Source organism: Dama dama, chromosome 12 (genome assembly GCF_033118175.1).
Source record: "Dama dama isolate Ldn47 chromosome 12, ASM3311817v1, whole genome shotgun sequence".
Lineage (NCBI taxonomy): Eukaryota > Metazoa > Chordata > Mammalia > Artiodactyla > Cervidae > Dama > Dama dama.
The window spans coordinates 22750937-22766885 of record NC_083692.1 but is presented as its reverse complement, the minus strand read 5'-3'; the positions used below and the strand labels follow the sequence as shown (position 1 = coordinate 22766885).

The following is a 15949-nucleotide window of genomic DNA, read 5'->3' as shown; positions in this document are numbered from 1 at the left end:
CACGTGTCCTGCCACCTCCTGGAATCCTTCTCGCTGGCATCCATCTTGGCTGAGCAATGCGCGGGGTACCAGGAAGGACCCTGAGTTGAGTGATTGGCCAGAGAAAACCCAGAAGTTAATCCCAACACAATAAAAATGGAAGCGCCAAGCCACGTGACTGAGCAGTCCTCCTGGGTACCCTTACCTTCCTGCTCTCCACCCAGGTGCCCATCTTCCCAATAAAGTTTCTAGCTTTGTCAGCACATGTCTCCTCAGACAATTTCCAAGAGCCCACTCTTGGGCCCTGGAAGGGCCCCCCAACTTCCTGCAACAGGATGGAAAGAATGACATTTTAGAGTTGAGAGGGACCTCGATTGTACAGTTCCCAAGAATCTGAGTGATCTGCCCAAGGCTCATGAAGCTACTCCATTGAAGAATCAATACAGAATCCTCTTCTTTTGTTATTTCAATACTATTTCCATCCTGCTCATCCCTTATGAGGAAGGGAAAACAGACATTAGCTTTAGCAATTTAAGGTGGGGTCTTGGATAGACTAGAAATGTTAAAAAACACTGACTCTGAAAGAAAAAATAAGTTTAAGAAGTGGTAAGGGGAAGCCCCAAATAGTGTCACTGACCATAGCATCTACGAATAGTCCAACAGGGAGATGTTACCCTCTGAAAGCCTATACCAACCACCAACAACTGCATACTCATCTGTTTTGGGTACTTGTTTCAGTGTGCTGGTTCTCAGGATTATTTTTTCTCGGCATGTATGCATTCCAGCCAAGCGAATTTCTCCCAAACCAATCCTTCCCTTTTACTAACTTCCATTATAAATTTGGCAGTTTTCAAGAATCTTGATGACCCAGTGTTTGAGGCCAAACTGTGGCATGTTCAACGCTAGTTCTGTGGATCTGGAAAGCAGTGTGAAGGTACCTAGCATTTCACTCCTTCTACTGCAGCCTTCCTAGTCTTCCCTTCAAACATCTTCCATGCCAGCTTCCCGACCACAAGAACATCTCTCATGGCTAAAGATCTGGGTTAGCACCCAGGTATCTTTCTGTTTTACTGCCTTTCTCCAGCCTTGGTGGAGGTACTGACAAAGTCAGATACAGGAAGACTTGAAAGCTAGCATTCTACATTTCAGCTGGAATATTCCATTAGCTCATGGCTTTGGGCTCCAGAAAGGAGTCATTTCCCAGCAATTTGAAATACTAGATACCCGACTTCCTTACAATGTGACTGTCTTGTAGATAAGCACTGTGGGCCCCTGCTCACAGCTCAAGTAACTCTGTTGAGTGAACAGGACTGACCCACTCTTCCTGCGGTCCCTGGCCATGTCAGCACTGGCCCGGTGAAGTTTATCTTTGCCTTTCAGCCTCCTTGCTGAGGAGCATCTTACCACCTTTGTGCTAAGAGTGAAATGCAATTAGGGTGCAGATGGCTTAGATTTTCTTTTCATATACATTTTTCTTCTGCTGCATGTGGGAAGCACTGTACTTTGAAGAAATTCAAAATTACTCCCAAGACACTTAAATGTTATTTTTACTCCAGCATGAGTGCACAAGGACAAATGAGCGCTTAGACTGAAATATCCCGCCTGAGAGAACCACACAGCTTGTCCAAAGCCCTTATCCTGATGCTGTGGGCAAGTCTGGACTCACCAAGCCTTACTTCACCTTGGTATTTCAATTGCTGGCACGTTGCCTTGCTTAGGTCATAAGGGACGGATAGTCTTCCTTTGGCAGTATAGATTTTCCTCACAAGAATTTTGGTTGGCAAGAACTTTTCAATTAACTGAAGGAGGCAGCTTCATAGGCAGGAGATATATGATGGGTTGGGTTTTTTTTTTTTTTAATTTCTGTTAGAAAAAGTTTACCATGCATGTCTGGGACAGGGCAGGAAAAGCAACTTGATATTTGGAAACATCAGAAAACATAATTCTTTGGAGGCTATTTGCAATGTCACTTCGCTGCATCTTTCCCTCAGTTCTGACTAATAAAAGGGTCAATTCCAGGATTTCAGTATCCTGAGTCCATCTAAGCCTGGGAAAGGAGATTAAGTAGATACTTCCTCCAACTCTAAATTTTGTGGTCCTAATGTGACCTTTGTCCCAATACCTAGAAATGACCTTGACCACTGGCATCGAGGCAGTGTACCACAGCTTTTCTTCTAGTGTTCAGGGTGGCTTTGAATCAAGTTTCCAATTAGGCAGGAATTGAAACAGGAAAGGAATAAAGGAGGAGGGGTGTCTAAACAACCAAGTCTTCCCTGGAAGAGAAGAGGAAGCCATGAGAAGTGAATAATAGGTTTATTTGCATATACATAAGAGAAGAGCTAGCGTTGCTGGGAGAGAGGCAGGGCTTGTGAGGAGGTAAGGCTTCAGCAGAGGAAGGCACCTTGACAAACAAGGACTCTGGGCTCAGTAAACCAAGCACAGTCGCAACCTTCTTTTGCCCCAAGCCCACTACTGATTTAACTCATTTACCTGTTGTCAGAGAGACATGGGAATCACTTACAAAACCAGGTGGAAAATAAAGTGGAGGGAACCAATTTTATAAATCTGGACCAGCCACTTAAAACTTTATGTACAGGATGCAGGAAAAAACCCATAAGAGGCACCTTTGAATAGCTCAAACCTAATCAAGTGCCATCTGCCCTGTTAGTAAAAATAGCTATCACAGAAGAATCTGGGGATTAAATGTGTCTCCAAAGTTGGGGCCTCAATCCTACAAGTTTAGGCAAAGGGACCCTAGAAGTGGAAGTTCCTGCCAGGTTTGCAGGACCATGATCACAGACAGGAGATCTCTGGGGATCAGAGTGGAATGGCTACAGAGACACGCATTTCTCAGCTTGCTTCTGTGGGTACACTGTGGGGCCGAGCTCCTGGGAAGCAGAACCTGGGGTGTCTCCCAAGGATGGAAGGCATCCTTGCTAAAAACATCTTTTCCTGGACTCTAAAGTTGAACCAGAATGAACTGTGACTTCTCTTCTGAGTATCCAAATGAGATAAAGGCTCTTAACATGAAAAGATCAAGTTCTGCATTTGGGAACAGTAACTACCAACTGGCTAGTTCTCAAGAGAACTTTACCTACTTCTTTTTCTCCAGGAAGATATGTGGATTGTCCTTAGAGAAGTCAGAAGTGGCCAGCTACTGACTAGATGCAGTAATATAAAACAAAAAGACTGGGCATGCTGACTAGGAAGGGGAAGAGAAACACACACTGAGTGATTATATCTTTTTTTTTTTGTATATAAAGGATTAAAAAATTCCAATTTAATAATAAATTTTGGAAAAGCAAATGTAAAATGACTTGGGCTTATAAAACCAGAATTTACAATTATCTGTGTATAGTCAAAAACAAATCATAGAACCGTTCTGATTACAGATTAAAGTAATTCTACTGGTTACAGAATCACTGACCCATTCCCCGGTGAGATTACAGTTGTTTAGTTGTAAGCATCTCCACTGCTACTCACACTCCTTTGTCTCCTCCTCCTCAGACAGTGTTTTCACACCCAAGTCACGGCACACACACCAGGCACGTCTTTCTTTTCACAAAGCTTAGCAAGATGATCCCTCCTTCCGGCTTAGATCAACAACCTTCCTTTATAAATAACCCCCCTTCCCCTGGTCACTAAATTCGTCCACGTCTTCATCCTCCACAGGCTCCCTCCCCTTGGTCCCAGTTCCAGTAGGACATGTTCATTCCTAAAAAGAATGCTGGATTCGTGAGGCCACACCAGTCACAAGCTAGGACCTCTCCAGGCCAATGGCACTGGGCTCCTAGCTGTCCAGCACCTTTGTGCTCAAGAAAGCTGTAGTGTTCTCTCTCCCTCATTTCTTCCCAGCATTCTCCTGCCCTTTCATGACATCCATGCCAACAAGCTATCTGTCATTCTAGGTTTCCCTGTCTTGTACAAGCCTTCATTAATAACCAAGTGACTGTAACTACCACGCAATGCTGAAAAGATCCTTGTCTTTTCCTCTCTCAATCTTTATCTACCTTCATGAACAGAGTCTCCTCTAGAAGCCAGTGACCCCTCTTTCCACACTCTCTGCCTCCTGAGAGACCTACTCAATAAGAATCTGTTACTCTGAGATGCCTACTCGGCAAGATTCAGTCACAACACCACAGCCTCTGTGGACTGCAGCCCGGAGGGAAGATGCCAGGCCCACCAATTCTGATTGATCATTTCAGGTTAAATTAAATGAATGCAGTACCACACTCTGCTCTTCCCTACACTTCTTCATTAACACACCTATAACATCCACTTTAGTAGTCTGAGCACAAAGCTCTTGAGAGCTGTCTCTCCCCTTCTTTCCATAGGCCGAGATGCCACCATGTGGGGCCAAGAAAGTGCCTGCTGGCCTTCTGAGTGCCTCTTAGGAACTAGCACCTAACTTGTTAAAGTGTTACCCACAACTAGTTATATTTTACGGCCCCCTACAGTATGGTGTTGCACCACTGCTCAATTTGCAACCAGTGAACTTTATCAGGGATCTATGTTCTCTCAAATCTGATCTTAAGTGCTAACCTCTCATTAGCATGAAAAACGCTCCACTTTTAGTACACCTACTTTAATGCTCAGTGAAGAAGTGCTACTGAGAAAACATGGAAGATTTCTTTAAGAAAGGAACCATGCTTTCCTTTCCAGCACAGCCAGTGGGCTGAAGGCCTGTTTCCACATGTCTCCATTCTTTTAGCGTAAACCCACTACTCACTGGCAACACAATCTGATTTAGCAGGCACTCAACATTAAAACCAGAACACCTATGGCATGTAAACGAGGTGAGATGGCAAAAAACACAGATCCATAGAGCCTTTCTGACAGAGAATGGAAAGAAAAGTCTGAGACAGTGAGCTCACGCGTGCCAGTGCACACACATGAGAACAAGTCAAACATCTCAACAAGGATTTACTGTAATAGAATCTGCACAGGTACACTATGCTCAAGTCTTACTAGAAAGGACTCACTTGCATTTTTTCCCTTTCTTAACGCAGCACGACCAATGGCCAGCTAAACATCAGACCCATTGTTGAAGAGAAGGGAGCAGCATCAGACACAAAATTTCAGGCCCTGGTTTTACGTGCCTTTAATACTATTTTTCCTTTCCTCTGTGTTCACTAAACAGGATTTAAAATTTTTGTAAAGCTACTTTTCATAGCTTTTGGTTTTCCCTTTGTATTTATCATGTTTTTAATTTCTTCTCTGAGGAGGAATTCTCTGAATCTGTGTCTTCCAATTCGATTCGGTGCCTCTTGAGGCCACTATGGCCATGAACAGCCCTGCTGCTGTCTGTGTCTGGGGGATCAATGGGGTCCTCTCTCGTTCCAGCACTGGGGGACTCACAGGCCATTTCAGACCCACAACAATCTTTGTGTAGGAGTATCCCTGTCAGGGACAAGTTATCGTGGTCAGTGTCCACACATCCTGGGGACGAGCAGGCCAGTGCCTCTAGCTCCGCGAAGTTCTGCCCATTGTTGTGGGGGTGCGGGGGGCGGGGGTGCAAGCGTCCATTGTTGTGGTTGGCACAGATGGTTTCGAGGCTCCTCTCCTCACTGTCATCAGACTGGGTCCTGAGGCAGTTGCCAGACCCGCTGCTCAGAGTGGAGCCAGATGCCTTGGGGACAGGAGGGGAGGGTGGCTCCTCCGCCCGGCTGCTCAGGGCCTTGCTTAGGGCCTTTCCATTGAGCTTCTTGGTTTCAAAAGTGTGTTCTACAGTGCCACCATTGTTGGAGTCCTGAGAGGCATCCTCGGGTGCCTCTGCCCAAGGGTGGCCACTGGGCTCAGGGCCTGGGCCATGGCTGGGGCTTATGGCAGAAGTCCCTTCTTTAAAAGCGTCCTTGCTGCGGCCTTCCGGCGGCAGGTCCTGGGTCCTCTGGGCCGTGGCCGTGTTTAGACAGGCTTCCTTGCTGGAAGAAGGGGCTGGGTTGTCCTTGTGGCTGGTTCCCGCCCTCCCTTCATCGGCCTCCCCAGACACGAGCGAGCTCTCTCCATCTTTGTTGTTTGAGTAGGAGATGTAGGAGTAGCGGAGCCACTTGTAAGCTTTATAAATCTTCCGCTCAACTGACTCTATGTCAGAAGTTGGCGATGCTCGGCTTGGCTGAATCTCCAGAGTGGACGCGCTCCGCTCAGGGGAGGAAGTGGGGGAGGAAGAGAGGTCATCTACTTTGATCTGGGGGTAATCATAGTTGTCTTCGCCGATGTAGGTGTCGGTGGGCTTGGGTGGGGCGCTGGGCCTCTCTTCTCGAGGCGTCTTCTGCCGGCGCCGCATGGCGTTCCGCTGCCGGGTGGATGCGCGCCGTTCGTTCAGCTCCTCCTCGTCCTCGGAGCTGCTGGAGCTGCTGGAGCTGCTGGACTCGTCTTCGGGGCTGGGAGACCGTGGCCGGGGGAAGAGGTCTGTGTCCAGTTCCACCTCACAGGCATTCTCTTCAGAGTCAGACTCGTTGGAAAGGGCCAGGAGGCGTTTGTCCTGGTAGCGCCGCAGGGCAGACAGGCGCTGCTGGCGAGACGTGGCATCCTCGCATGAGGGCAGCGGCGGGGTGGACGCCACCACGTTTGTGGCGGTGACCCGCAGGGGCCCCAGGTGGAAGGCGCTGTCGGCAGACTCATCCACTGTGGGCGGGGGCGAGCGGGGCAGCGAGGCCGAGGACTCGGAGTCGGTGTAGCCCGAGCGCTCACTGACCCCTGCGTGCAGCTGGAGGATGGTGCTCTCGCTGAGGTCACTGTCCGAGTCAGAGCTCCAGCCCTCGATCTCGCGACGCACCAGGGAGTCAAAGAAGGCCATCATCCGGGGGTCTTCCTGCACAGATTGGTTGGCGTAGTCGTGAGACAGGCCACTCCCACTGTTCAGCACAAGGCTGATGTACTCTTCGTGGGTATAGAGACAGCGAGAATCATCCTCAATCCGACCATCCAGATCTCCGGTACATCCTGGCTGCTTGTACGGGCTCCAGATCTGCACAGAAGGTGAAAACAAAACCAAGGAAGCCTGGTTGGAATGTATTCTAAAGCTGTTGGTCATAAAGAGCTTCCCCAGACTCTCCCTGTCATTTAGCCGGGACTTGCTAACCAATGTTAGGCCCAGGATAAACACATACCATGACTCCCACTGCCCGCCTCCCCTTTAGCGTCCTCTACCAGTAGCCTGGAAATCACAATAACCCCCTTCATAATCTCAGAGGACAGAGGATGACTTGAAGACTAGCCAATGTGTTCAAAACTCTCAGAAGATTGGAGAGGTACCACTTTTCCAAAGTGAAAACAGACCCAGCAGTCAGTCCTCTGCAACAGTTAATATTTCAGCCTATAACTACTTCTCCCCAAATGCAACATTTCTATTTTTAACTAATGGGAATTGCTTACTGGAGCTTGGTAAGAATAGCCAACTGCCTACACTGCAGTTCCCTCTTGGACATGCAGGCATCAGTTACCCAGGAAACTGGGTTCTCTTAACCAGGGATCTGCTGGCTTGCTCCCCAACTATTCTGTTAGCTATTGGAATAGGCAGGACTCACCCTCCAAGCCCACAGACCCATCTCTTAACACCCCTCCACTCCACAGTCAGACATATGTGCTCATAGCCAAAAAGTAGCAGAACTAGGATTCAAACTAATGTCTGTCTGAATGCAGAAGCCCAGCTTTACGAGCTGAATTAAGTTATGCAAAAGTGGAGTTCAAGGTGATTAAGCTGTCACTGCAGATGAGAACGATTAGCTTCACCTGACTCTGCCAGACTGGTCCTGAGCAGCACAGAGAAGCTCGGTTCTATCAGCTGGTAGTTATGGCAACTCAGATGAAATTCCAGGTGATTTTCTTGCTTTAACAGGCTGGTGTCTATCTTTAGATGGCACCCAACCCAGAAAGTAGTGGCTTCTCGTTCCCTGTCCTCTATCAAGCCAATGGCTTTGCTTCCCCAAAGTTACCCAAGGACAAATTTGCCTTCCTGTGAGCATGCTCCTGAGGCCCACTCCCTCCATGCTTTACTTTGATCTCCCAGGAGGCAGCATCTCTCAGGAGGATCCCAAGTTCAAGACAGGCTGAAGAAACCTTCTAGGCTAGGTCTCTTCACCAATTCCCAATTCAGATTCATTCCTCCTTGAACTTTGTCCCCTGCCTACAACTCCTCAGATGTCCTCCCACCCCCAGCTTCACAATCTCACCCAGGGGAGTGTTAAGGCAGTGATTCTCAAACTTTGATGTGAACGTGAATTACCTGAAGAATAATTAAAACGCTGACTCCTGAGCCCCACCCTCAGAGATTCTGATTCAGTAAGTCATGGGGAGGTTACCAGGGCTCTGTACTTTTAATAAGCACTCGAGGAGTTGAGAAAGTGGAGGGACCAACTTTTAAGAAACACTGGAATATATTAATAGTTAGCATAAAATAAGTTGCAAAAAATAAAGGCTTTGTCTGAAACAATTTTCAAATTCTTTGTGAGACTCAATGTTTGGGAAACATTTAGATACAGTCTTTAGCAACAGGCTCAAGCTATAAATGACTGTCTTTGCAAACAGATGTCTCTGGGAATAAAAGTTTGGTGGCTTAGGAAAAAACTGAAAGGTTCAACAAGCAAAGCCCTTATGATGTTTCGGAGTCGTAGTCTATACGCTGGGCTAAATCTCACTCCCCCAGTTAAAAATGGAAAATGTTACTCGCCTAATATGAAGATAAATCCTTATGTACTTCCCAGAAACTCAGAATTTAACAGAAGAACAAAACATTCATGGTGAGATGCTTGCTGGCTCAACTATCCAACAAGCCTGGGTTTTAGTCTATTACCCAGCCCCCTACATCTTCACTTCAGGAATGAAAATCATAATACTGAAAGTTGGCATTTATATGCACTCTGGAATGTATTAAGCTGAGGTAGACTTTCATTCCTGAAGCCTGGAGTAATGGAACAAAATGCTGGATCAGAAGGCAAGAGGCTTGAGTGCGGGTTCCCACACGGCTCTAGTTTGCTCAGCTCCCCATCTAAACAGTGAAATTAGACGGGTCTCATGCAACCCAAAGATTCAGAGCAAAACAAAAGATCCATCCCAGACGGTCAGTCTCCAGTCCTCAAAGGACCTAAAGCACAGAGCTGTGGGAGAGGCAGAACAGGTAGGAACCTGGGCCACTCACATGGCCCAGAGCAAATGACTTTACCCTTGAAGCCTCTTTCCTCAGTTGTGGACATGAGAAGGATGAAATGATGTAACATATACCAAAGTACCAATAACTATAGTGCTTCCTCCTTCATTTGGCAAAGGAATACCTCAACTAGAGGTTTTAGACTCATCCTCAAACAGACTTCTGAACACCAGAGGCACTGACCATCCCAATTATGTTAATCCTTATCCTTAAAACATCAATTTCAAACATTTGTGAAATTATCTTTTTAATACTGAAAGTCAACAACTCAGAAGTGAAGCAATGAAAACACAGCTTCCTGTTGCATGTGAACTGTGGCTAGATATCCCTCTTCGTGGGACAAGGTTCATGAGAAAAGGAGGAGGGGTGTACAGCTTTCTCTTGAAGCCCAGTGACAGTGACAAGTTTAGCTCAAGAGGCTGTTGAGCAAACAGATGCAGTTCAATTCTTATTAAATCATCATCGAAATGGAACGCAATTTCAGTAATAAGTGTTCTGACCCACACAGGTGACCGTGACATGCTTGATGTAGCAACTCTAAACCCTTTTCTCTCTCTGCACTACTATACTAAATTCAGACATTTGGCCACCTACCAAGAAAAACGACACAGACAGAGACTTAAGTTGTTATTCAGGGGTGCTTCACACTCTCTAATCTGGATTCCCAGACTCCCTGGGCCCACCTGTGGCCTACACCTTCCCAGCCTTACATCCAAGCCCTCCCCTTTCTGTGTTTCTTCATTTTGGCCAAATGATCATTTCCTAAACAGGTCCTACACTTTGCTGCTTGTGAGCATTTACTCATTAGCATGCTACCTGGAGTGTAGTAGGTGATCAATAAATATTTATTGATTCAGTAAAATAACTAAACATCCAATCTCTCTCTTTAAAATGGCCTTCCCATCTTATTCCTTTCTTTTCTTTTGCAGACTTTTTCCTTCAAAATCTAGTTCAAGTATTACCTGAGATAGTTCAAGGGTACTGAGACTACCCCAGATGGGGGAAAAATCTCTGCCTCCCCACACTGCAATGTTTCTCTTATGTACTTTGCATTTTTTGTTAATTTCTTTTCTCTCTTACTGGGTTATCAACTCCTATGGGGACCTGCATTACCTATCTTTGCATTCCTCACAGGGCCTAGCGCAAATCACACACAGTATGTACGGTTCACAAATACTGGGTGAATAGACAAATATTGGTCTTTGAGGGAAAAAGAAAGCCAGTAATTGTTCCATCTTTCTCTCTCTTATGTTTAACTACAAAATAACCTCGTTTTTTGCTAAGTGTGGGCATTCAAAGGGATATAAGATCCGTTGTGGGTGAGAAGAGGCTGGCCCTGACTCCTTTCCTCCAGGCTAGTAAGGCACCAGTAAAGGACAAGTCAGGGAGAAGGTGGAGCAAACAGAGACAGGTGGAGAGACAGGCTGGCTGGATTCAAGTATGGTGGAATGATGCTCTTTGAGCCACTGACCCTCTCAGAAAAAATACAAGAAAGATAGATTTTTTTTAAAGATTTCTTTTTTTTTTTTTAAAGGTGGACCATTTTTAAAGTCTTTATTGAATTTGTTACAGTACTGCTTGTTTTATATTTTAGTGTTTTGGCCATGAGGCAAGTGGGGTCTTAGTTGCCCGACCAGGCACCAGACTGGCCCTCTCTGCTGGTAAAATCTGGAATGTAAAATCTTAACCACTGGACTGCCAGATAAATACCTGAAAGTGACTTTTATTAAAATAGAAACTGTCAGGCACGGGTAACCTGTAAGGCACTCCTAGGTGTCATTAACTTGAAAGAAGGGAGACAGACTCGAAGAGCTGCCCAAGGGTACTAACTGCACACTGACTTAAGGTTTCCAGTGGCTAAACATGCCTCCTGGTGGGGCAGGGTTCAGACCCCACTGGAACCTGGAAGCAATGAGTTCTACAGTTTAGTTGGAATATTTTCAGAGAGAAAATATTTTCTCATTTAAGAACTTGGCTAGTCTCCAACCTCTGACCTCTCTCTCGGGTAAGGACTCCAACTGACTAAACAATGATTGGGAGACTTAGCACAGAAGCATCCTAGGGTGTCAGCCAAGCAGGAATCTCTCTTCTAAAGGAGATGCTCAAGCAGAGCTCCCTGAGAAAGAGTATGATGTCAACAGGACTACGGAGGACACGCTGCTGTGCCAACCTGTGAGTCACAGGCTAAAGGAAAAGGGAACGCAACGCAAGGGACAGGGCGGTTCAATGATCACCCAAGTGAAGGACTGCTGAGATGAACAAATACGGCAGGAGCACCAGGCCACCTGCTGCCTTCCCACTAGCATGGGAAGGGTGGCCAGACATTGAGAAGAACAAAGAACAGGGCCCTGTGCTAGCCTTACCACTACTAGCTATATAATTAACCCCAAACAGTAAATTTATAATTTACATCTCATCCTCTGCAAAAAGAAAAAGTCAATAAAAACAATCTATGTCTAGGTCTAGCCCTGTTTATTTATGGGTAAATACATGTATGCAATCATGAAAGTCAGCCCTGATCAATAGGACCAACAAAACCTAAATAAAGGGAGTTGGAATAACGACAAATAAAAATACTGACGGATACTCCAACATTACATTTCTGATAGTTTCCTCTGCCTCAGACATAAGTTGGATAGTTTTTTCAAAAAGAACAAAAGAAAATGAAAACTATCCATTTGTTACAAATCAATCTTCACATTTCCCCTGAAATCTCCCTCAAGTTTTCAACTATTACTTTGGGGGAAAGTGAGGAGTTTTATGTTTTGCTGGGGGGAAGAGGGAGGAGAGATCACCTATCCTTATTTAAAAGTCAAGTTATCACAGGGTCCTCAGGAATTCATCATTTGCCTTGAGCCCTCATTTTCTCAGCTGTGGAGAAGGGTTACTAGCAGTCCACTGGAATGTGAGTGATGGGCAGTGGGCCATCCTTCCGTGGACACAGGCCAGGCTGGGTCTCTCATTTACAAGCTCTAAAAATATCCCTTGGCAGGGTTATGTTCATTCAGTCAATGTGAAGTTGATGCAAGTGTTCATCCTCAATCACAACCACATGAAGGGGCTTTTGATATGTCCTGAGACAAGTTAGCTGTGGTTCTGGCAGTCACTTGTTATATCTGTGCCATATGAGGACAGCAATTAATGCAAAGTGCACACCCAGTAACTGAGGGGATGGTAGCTTTCTCCAGATGGGGTTTGGAAAGCAGAATTCATCAGACTCCAGATCAAACGCCACTGGAAATACAGCAGCATACAGGTAGTATCTGGTTTCAAAGCCTCATGACTAATTTTTAAGAAAAGAGTCCCTCCTGAAAGGAGGGTTTAAAAACCACTCTATTTATTATAACATCAATTTTTCCATATTTTGTAATATGTCAAAATAATTGAGAATTCTGATAGACCTTTAGTATGTTTAGCTATGACGTGCTACATACATTGTTTTGTTTTCTCCATTTATGAACTTGCAGTAATTTCTCTCAAAGGACAAAAGGGGAAGGTGCCTCACCTTGATAATCTTTTCTACACCAGAAGAGCAGATCATGTAGGTGTGGGGGTTAAATCGGACCTGGTTAACAATAGACCGATGCCCTTTCAGCACCATGAAGGCTCCGTTGACCACCCTACCAATGCCACCTGGGAAGACAGAAGGAAACAAAAATCAAATGATGAAACAGATGGAAGTAAACAGGCTACAGTAATGGCAAACAAACAGTTCTGAACCAGAGTTGAAATTTTTTACTAACTGTATCACCAGCAGAATGCTTAATCTTACAGATAAAGTTGCTATGGAAAGAAAGAAGATGAAATATCTCTCAGCATATGTGCTCTTACCCAGAGCCTTTATTTAGCCTTTAAGCATTGCCCACACCCACCCACTGCAATTCCATTGTCAATGAAGCTACAGCCACTTAAAACATTTCTCAAGTTTTTGATCCCTAGGATAGAATCCCAGTGTTACCTTAGAAAAGACCAGTCATAAGCAAAATGAGACTGATCTGCTTGGGAACAGTTAGGCAGCTAAGTCAGGGACATGCAGAACCAGAAGCATATAATTACTTAAGTGTACCCAAAACATCACTGATCCAGTTGCCCTCAGTTTCTATGATGAAAGTAGCAAACAAAACATAAAAAAACCTCTGGGAAAATAATGGAGAAAATTCTTTCTTCACTCTGATAGGGAGAACTAAGGATAAAGCAAGGAGATATGGGTCACCTTCATAATAAGCAGAGTCCACATATGGAAAATTACAGAAGGTGGGCCTTGAAGACATCATGTATGGAGGCCACTGATAGAAAGCGGTATCTTATGGACCACCCTGTAGGCTTTCTTTTTCAATGATGAGAAAAATACCAGACGCCTAGAACTTGTAACACAGATGAAAATGTCATCATTTATGAATGTGGGATAATCTTAAAGGTTCAACTTCACTGGTAAGGGCATCACACTCCCACAGGACACATGCACCCATGTCTTGAAAAAGGTCACTAAAGCAGCCATCAACAGCTCAGCACACACAGACTGACATGTGCTCCTGGTCAACTGGCAACATGTGATGCATACAGACACAGACAAATGAGTGCTCATTTATTTCAGCAGGGAGAGCCTTTGCAGACCTTGTCAGGAGCACGGCATCGCTGGGGCACAAAGTACCATGAGCACCACCTCAGCTCCTCGTGCTCCATCCCAGGGCCAACTTCACTCAGTTCAAACATTCACGCCAAACATTTCTCATCTCACTATCTGCAGGGAAAATGGCTAGAACAATATCCCTTTTCCAGGGATAATCTGGTTCTGCAGAAGGTGTCTTCTGCTTTTGGCCTCCTGACACAATTCCTTTTACCTCTCCTGCCTCATGAGATATTCCTCTCTACTGACATGTATATACATATCTTTTTTTTTTTTTTTACAACAGCAAGAGGTTGGAGACTGCACTGATTTGCTTCTGAGTGGTGTCAACTTGGCTAACACCAGGTGCTTACTCTACTTGCCGAGTGACAAAAATGTCCTTTCCCTAAATTTCGCCCCATGTCTGACATTATTAATATCTGAATAACTCAGGATGGACAATACACTTACAGCTATTCATATTTCAGCCCAACATCATCACATTTGCTAATAAACCATAAAAGAGAAGAAAGTAACTAGGACATAGGTGTGTTTTTATGGAGACAAAAGAGTCAGGAAAGGTTTAAGCATCAAGGTAGGCTGCTGTGATGGCAACACCTAGGCATCCTGGGTGCACCAGGTTCCTAAGGTGGAGAGGGAAGAGGGGAAGGTAATCTGAGCCTAGTCAAAACAAAAAGAAACTTGAGAGAACTAAGAGGGATACATGGGAATCTAAAACAGTTGTCTCAATACACCCCTAAAGAGTTCCTTTGGGGTTCTGTTTCTTTTCTATAAATGGTTGATTCAACAAGCAGCTGTCCGGCTCACGGATCTCTTCTCAATCCTGCATTTCAACAGCCCACTCCTATCCATACCTCCACTGGGGTGGTCACCAGCAAAGAAACTTATGCTTGAACCTAGTACCAATCTCGTTTAATCCTTCTGCTTCTAAGAAAAGGAATTTAAGTGACTCAGAGAATTTCAGTGACTTCTTCCACCTAGCTTGGCAGAGCCAGAATTTGAACCAGTCTGTTTGGTTTTAATGCCCAATATCCTTTCCATTGTATCAGTGGCCTTTAAGAGATGAAAAGGTTTGAATAGGGATAGAGTCAGAAGGTCATAACCAATTTCTAAATCCTTCTGGCAGTCATCATATAAGTTGGTTTTCATTTTAAGTCCTAAATTTAATAGGGGGTGGGGTGCTTCCCAGGTGGCGCTAGAGGTAAACAATCCACCTGCCTATGCAGGAGACCAACAGAGGCGGGTTTGATCCCTGGGTTGGGAAGATCCCCTGGAGGAGAAAACGGTAACCCACTCATGTATTCTTGCCTGGAAAGTCCCATGGACCAGAGGAGCCTGATGGGCTACAGTCCACGGGGTTGCAAAGAGTTGAACATGACTGAACAACTGAGCACACGCAAAAGGGGGTAAGGAGAAGATTCTATCCAATGGTATCCTGAGTGCAAGGTCTATAGTATCAGCACAGGGCATTTCATCCCACTGCTAACACCAAATAGTCTATGAAGTAGAATTGGATCTCGTGCACACCTAGAACCTGGAGTGCAATGCCTGAACTAAAGCAGGTACTTGCTATAACTAAAGCAGGTAAGCACTGTTGAATGGACAGTGTTTCAGGAGAGGGCAATTCTAGAATAAGCACCACCAAAGGAGGACAGACAGAAGGTCTCATGTCTTAAAGAAACAGCTACCATAGAACCAAGGTTTATTAACTAAACCAATCTTTCTGTCAAAGATGACTTAGAATACAATTACACTAACTTTCAGATCTAAAGAATAATTGAAGGGTATCAGTGCTTGAAAAATTCAGACCACGGAAAATCTACTGCTCTTTCACATGCTGTGACCTCATTTGGTTTCTCTTCTTTGGCAGTAATTTTAATACAAGATAGTTTCTCCTTCCTACCCAAACGTGTACCCAAGAAACCTGAAAAAGAGGAGGAAGTCAATAAAGCCAAGAGACTGAAGGTGAAAATAGGTTCAGAAAGAATTACTGCTGCCATCTGCATAAAGTAATCCAGGCTATACACAGAATCACAGCAATGAATAGGCTTCAGGTTCTCTATAGTCTCTCTCCAGTTTTTAGGTTTCAAGTGATTGAAAACAGCTGCTACTGTACAATTTACATAGAATGAGTTTAGAGAAGAATAGGCTTCAGGTTCTCTATAGTCCCTCTCCAGTTTTTAGGTTTCAAGTGATTG

General features: G+C 45.0%; 1 protein-coding gene across 3 annotated transcripts in view; it reads right to left on the bottom strand.

The window, feature by feature from the left end:
• Nucleotides 1-2275: 2275 nt before the first annotated feature.
• Nucleotides 2276-15949, bottom strand: part of DCAF5 (DDB1 and CUL4 associated factor 5) — a 90810-nt gene continuing 77136 nt past the window's right edge. For all 3 annotated transcript variants that reach the window (XM_061156803.1, XM_061156801.1, XM_061156802.1), the window contains exons 8-9: nucleotides 12630-12757; nucleotides 2276-6946 (exon numbers count right to left, since the gene is read on the bottom strand). In XM_061156803.1, coding sequence (XP_061012786.1) covers nucleotides 5177-6946; nucleotides 12630-12757 — 1898 coding nt within the window. In that variant the 3' untranslated portion in view covers nucleotides 2276-5176. The remainder of the gene's footprint in view (nucleotides 6947-12629; nucleotides 12758-15949) is intronic.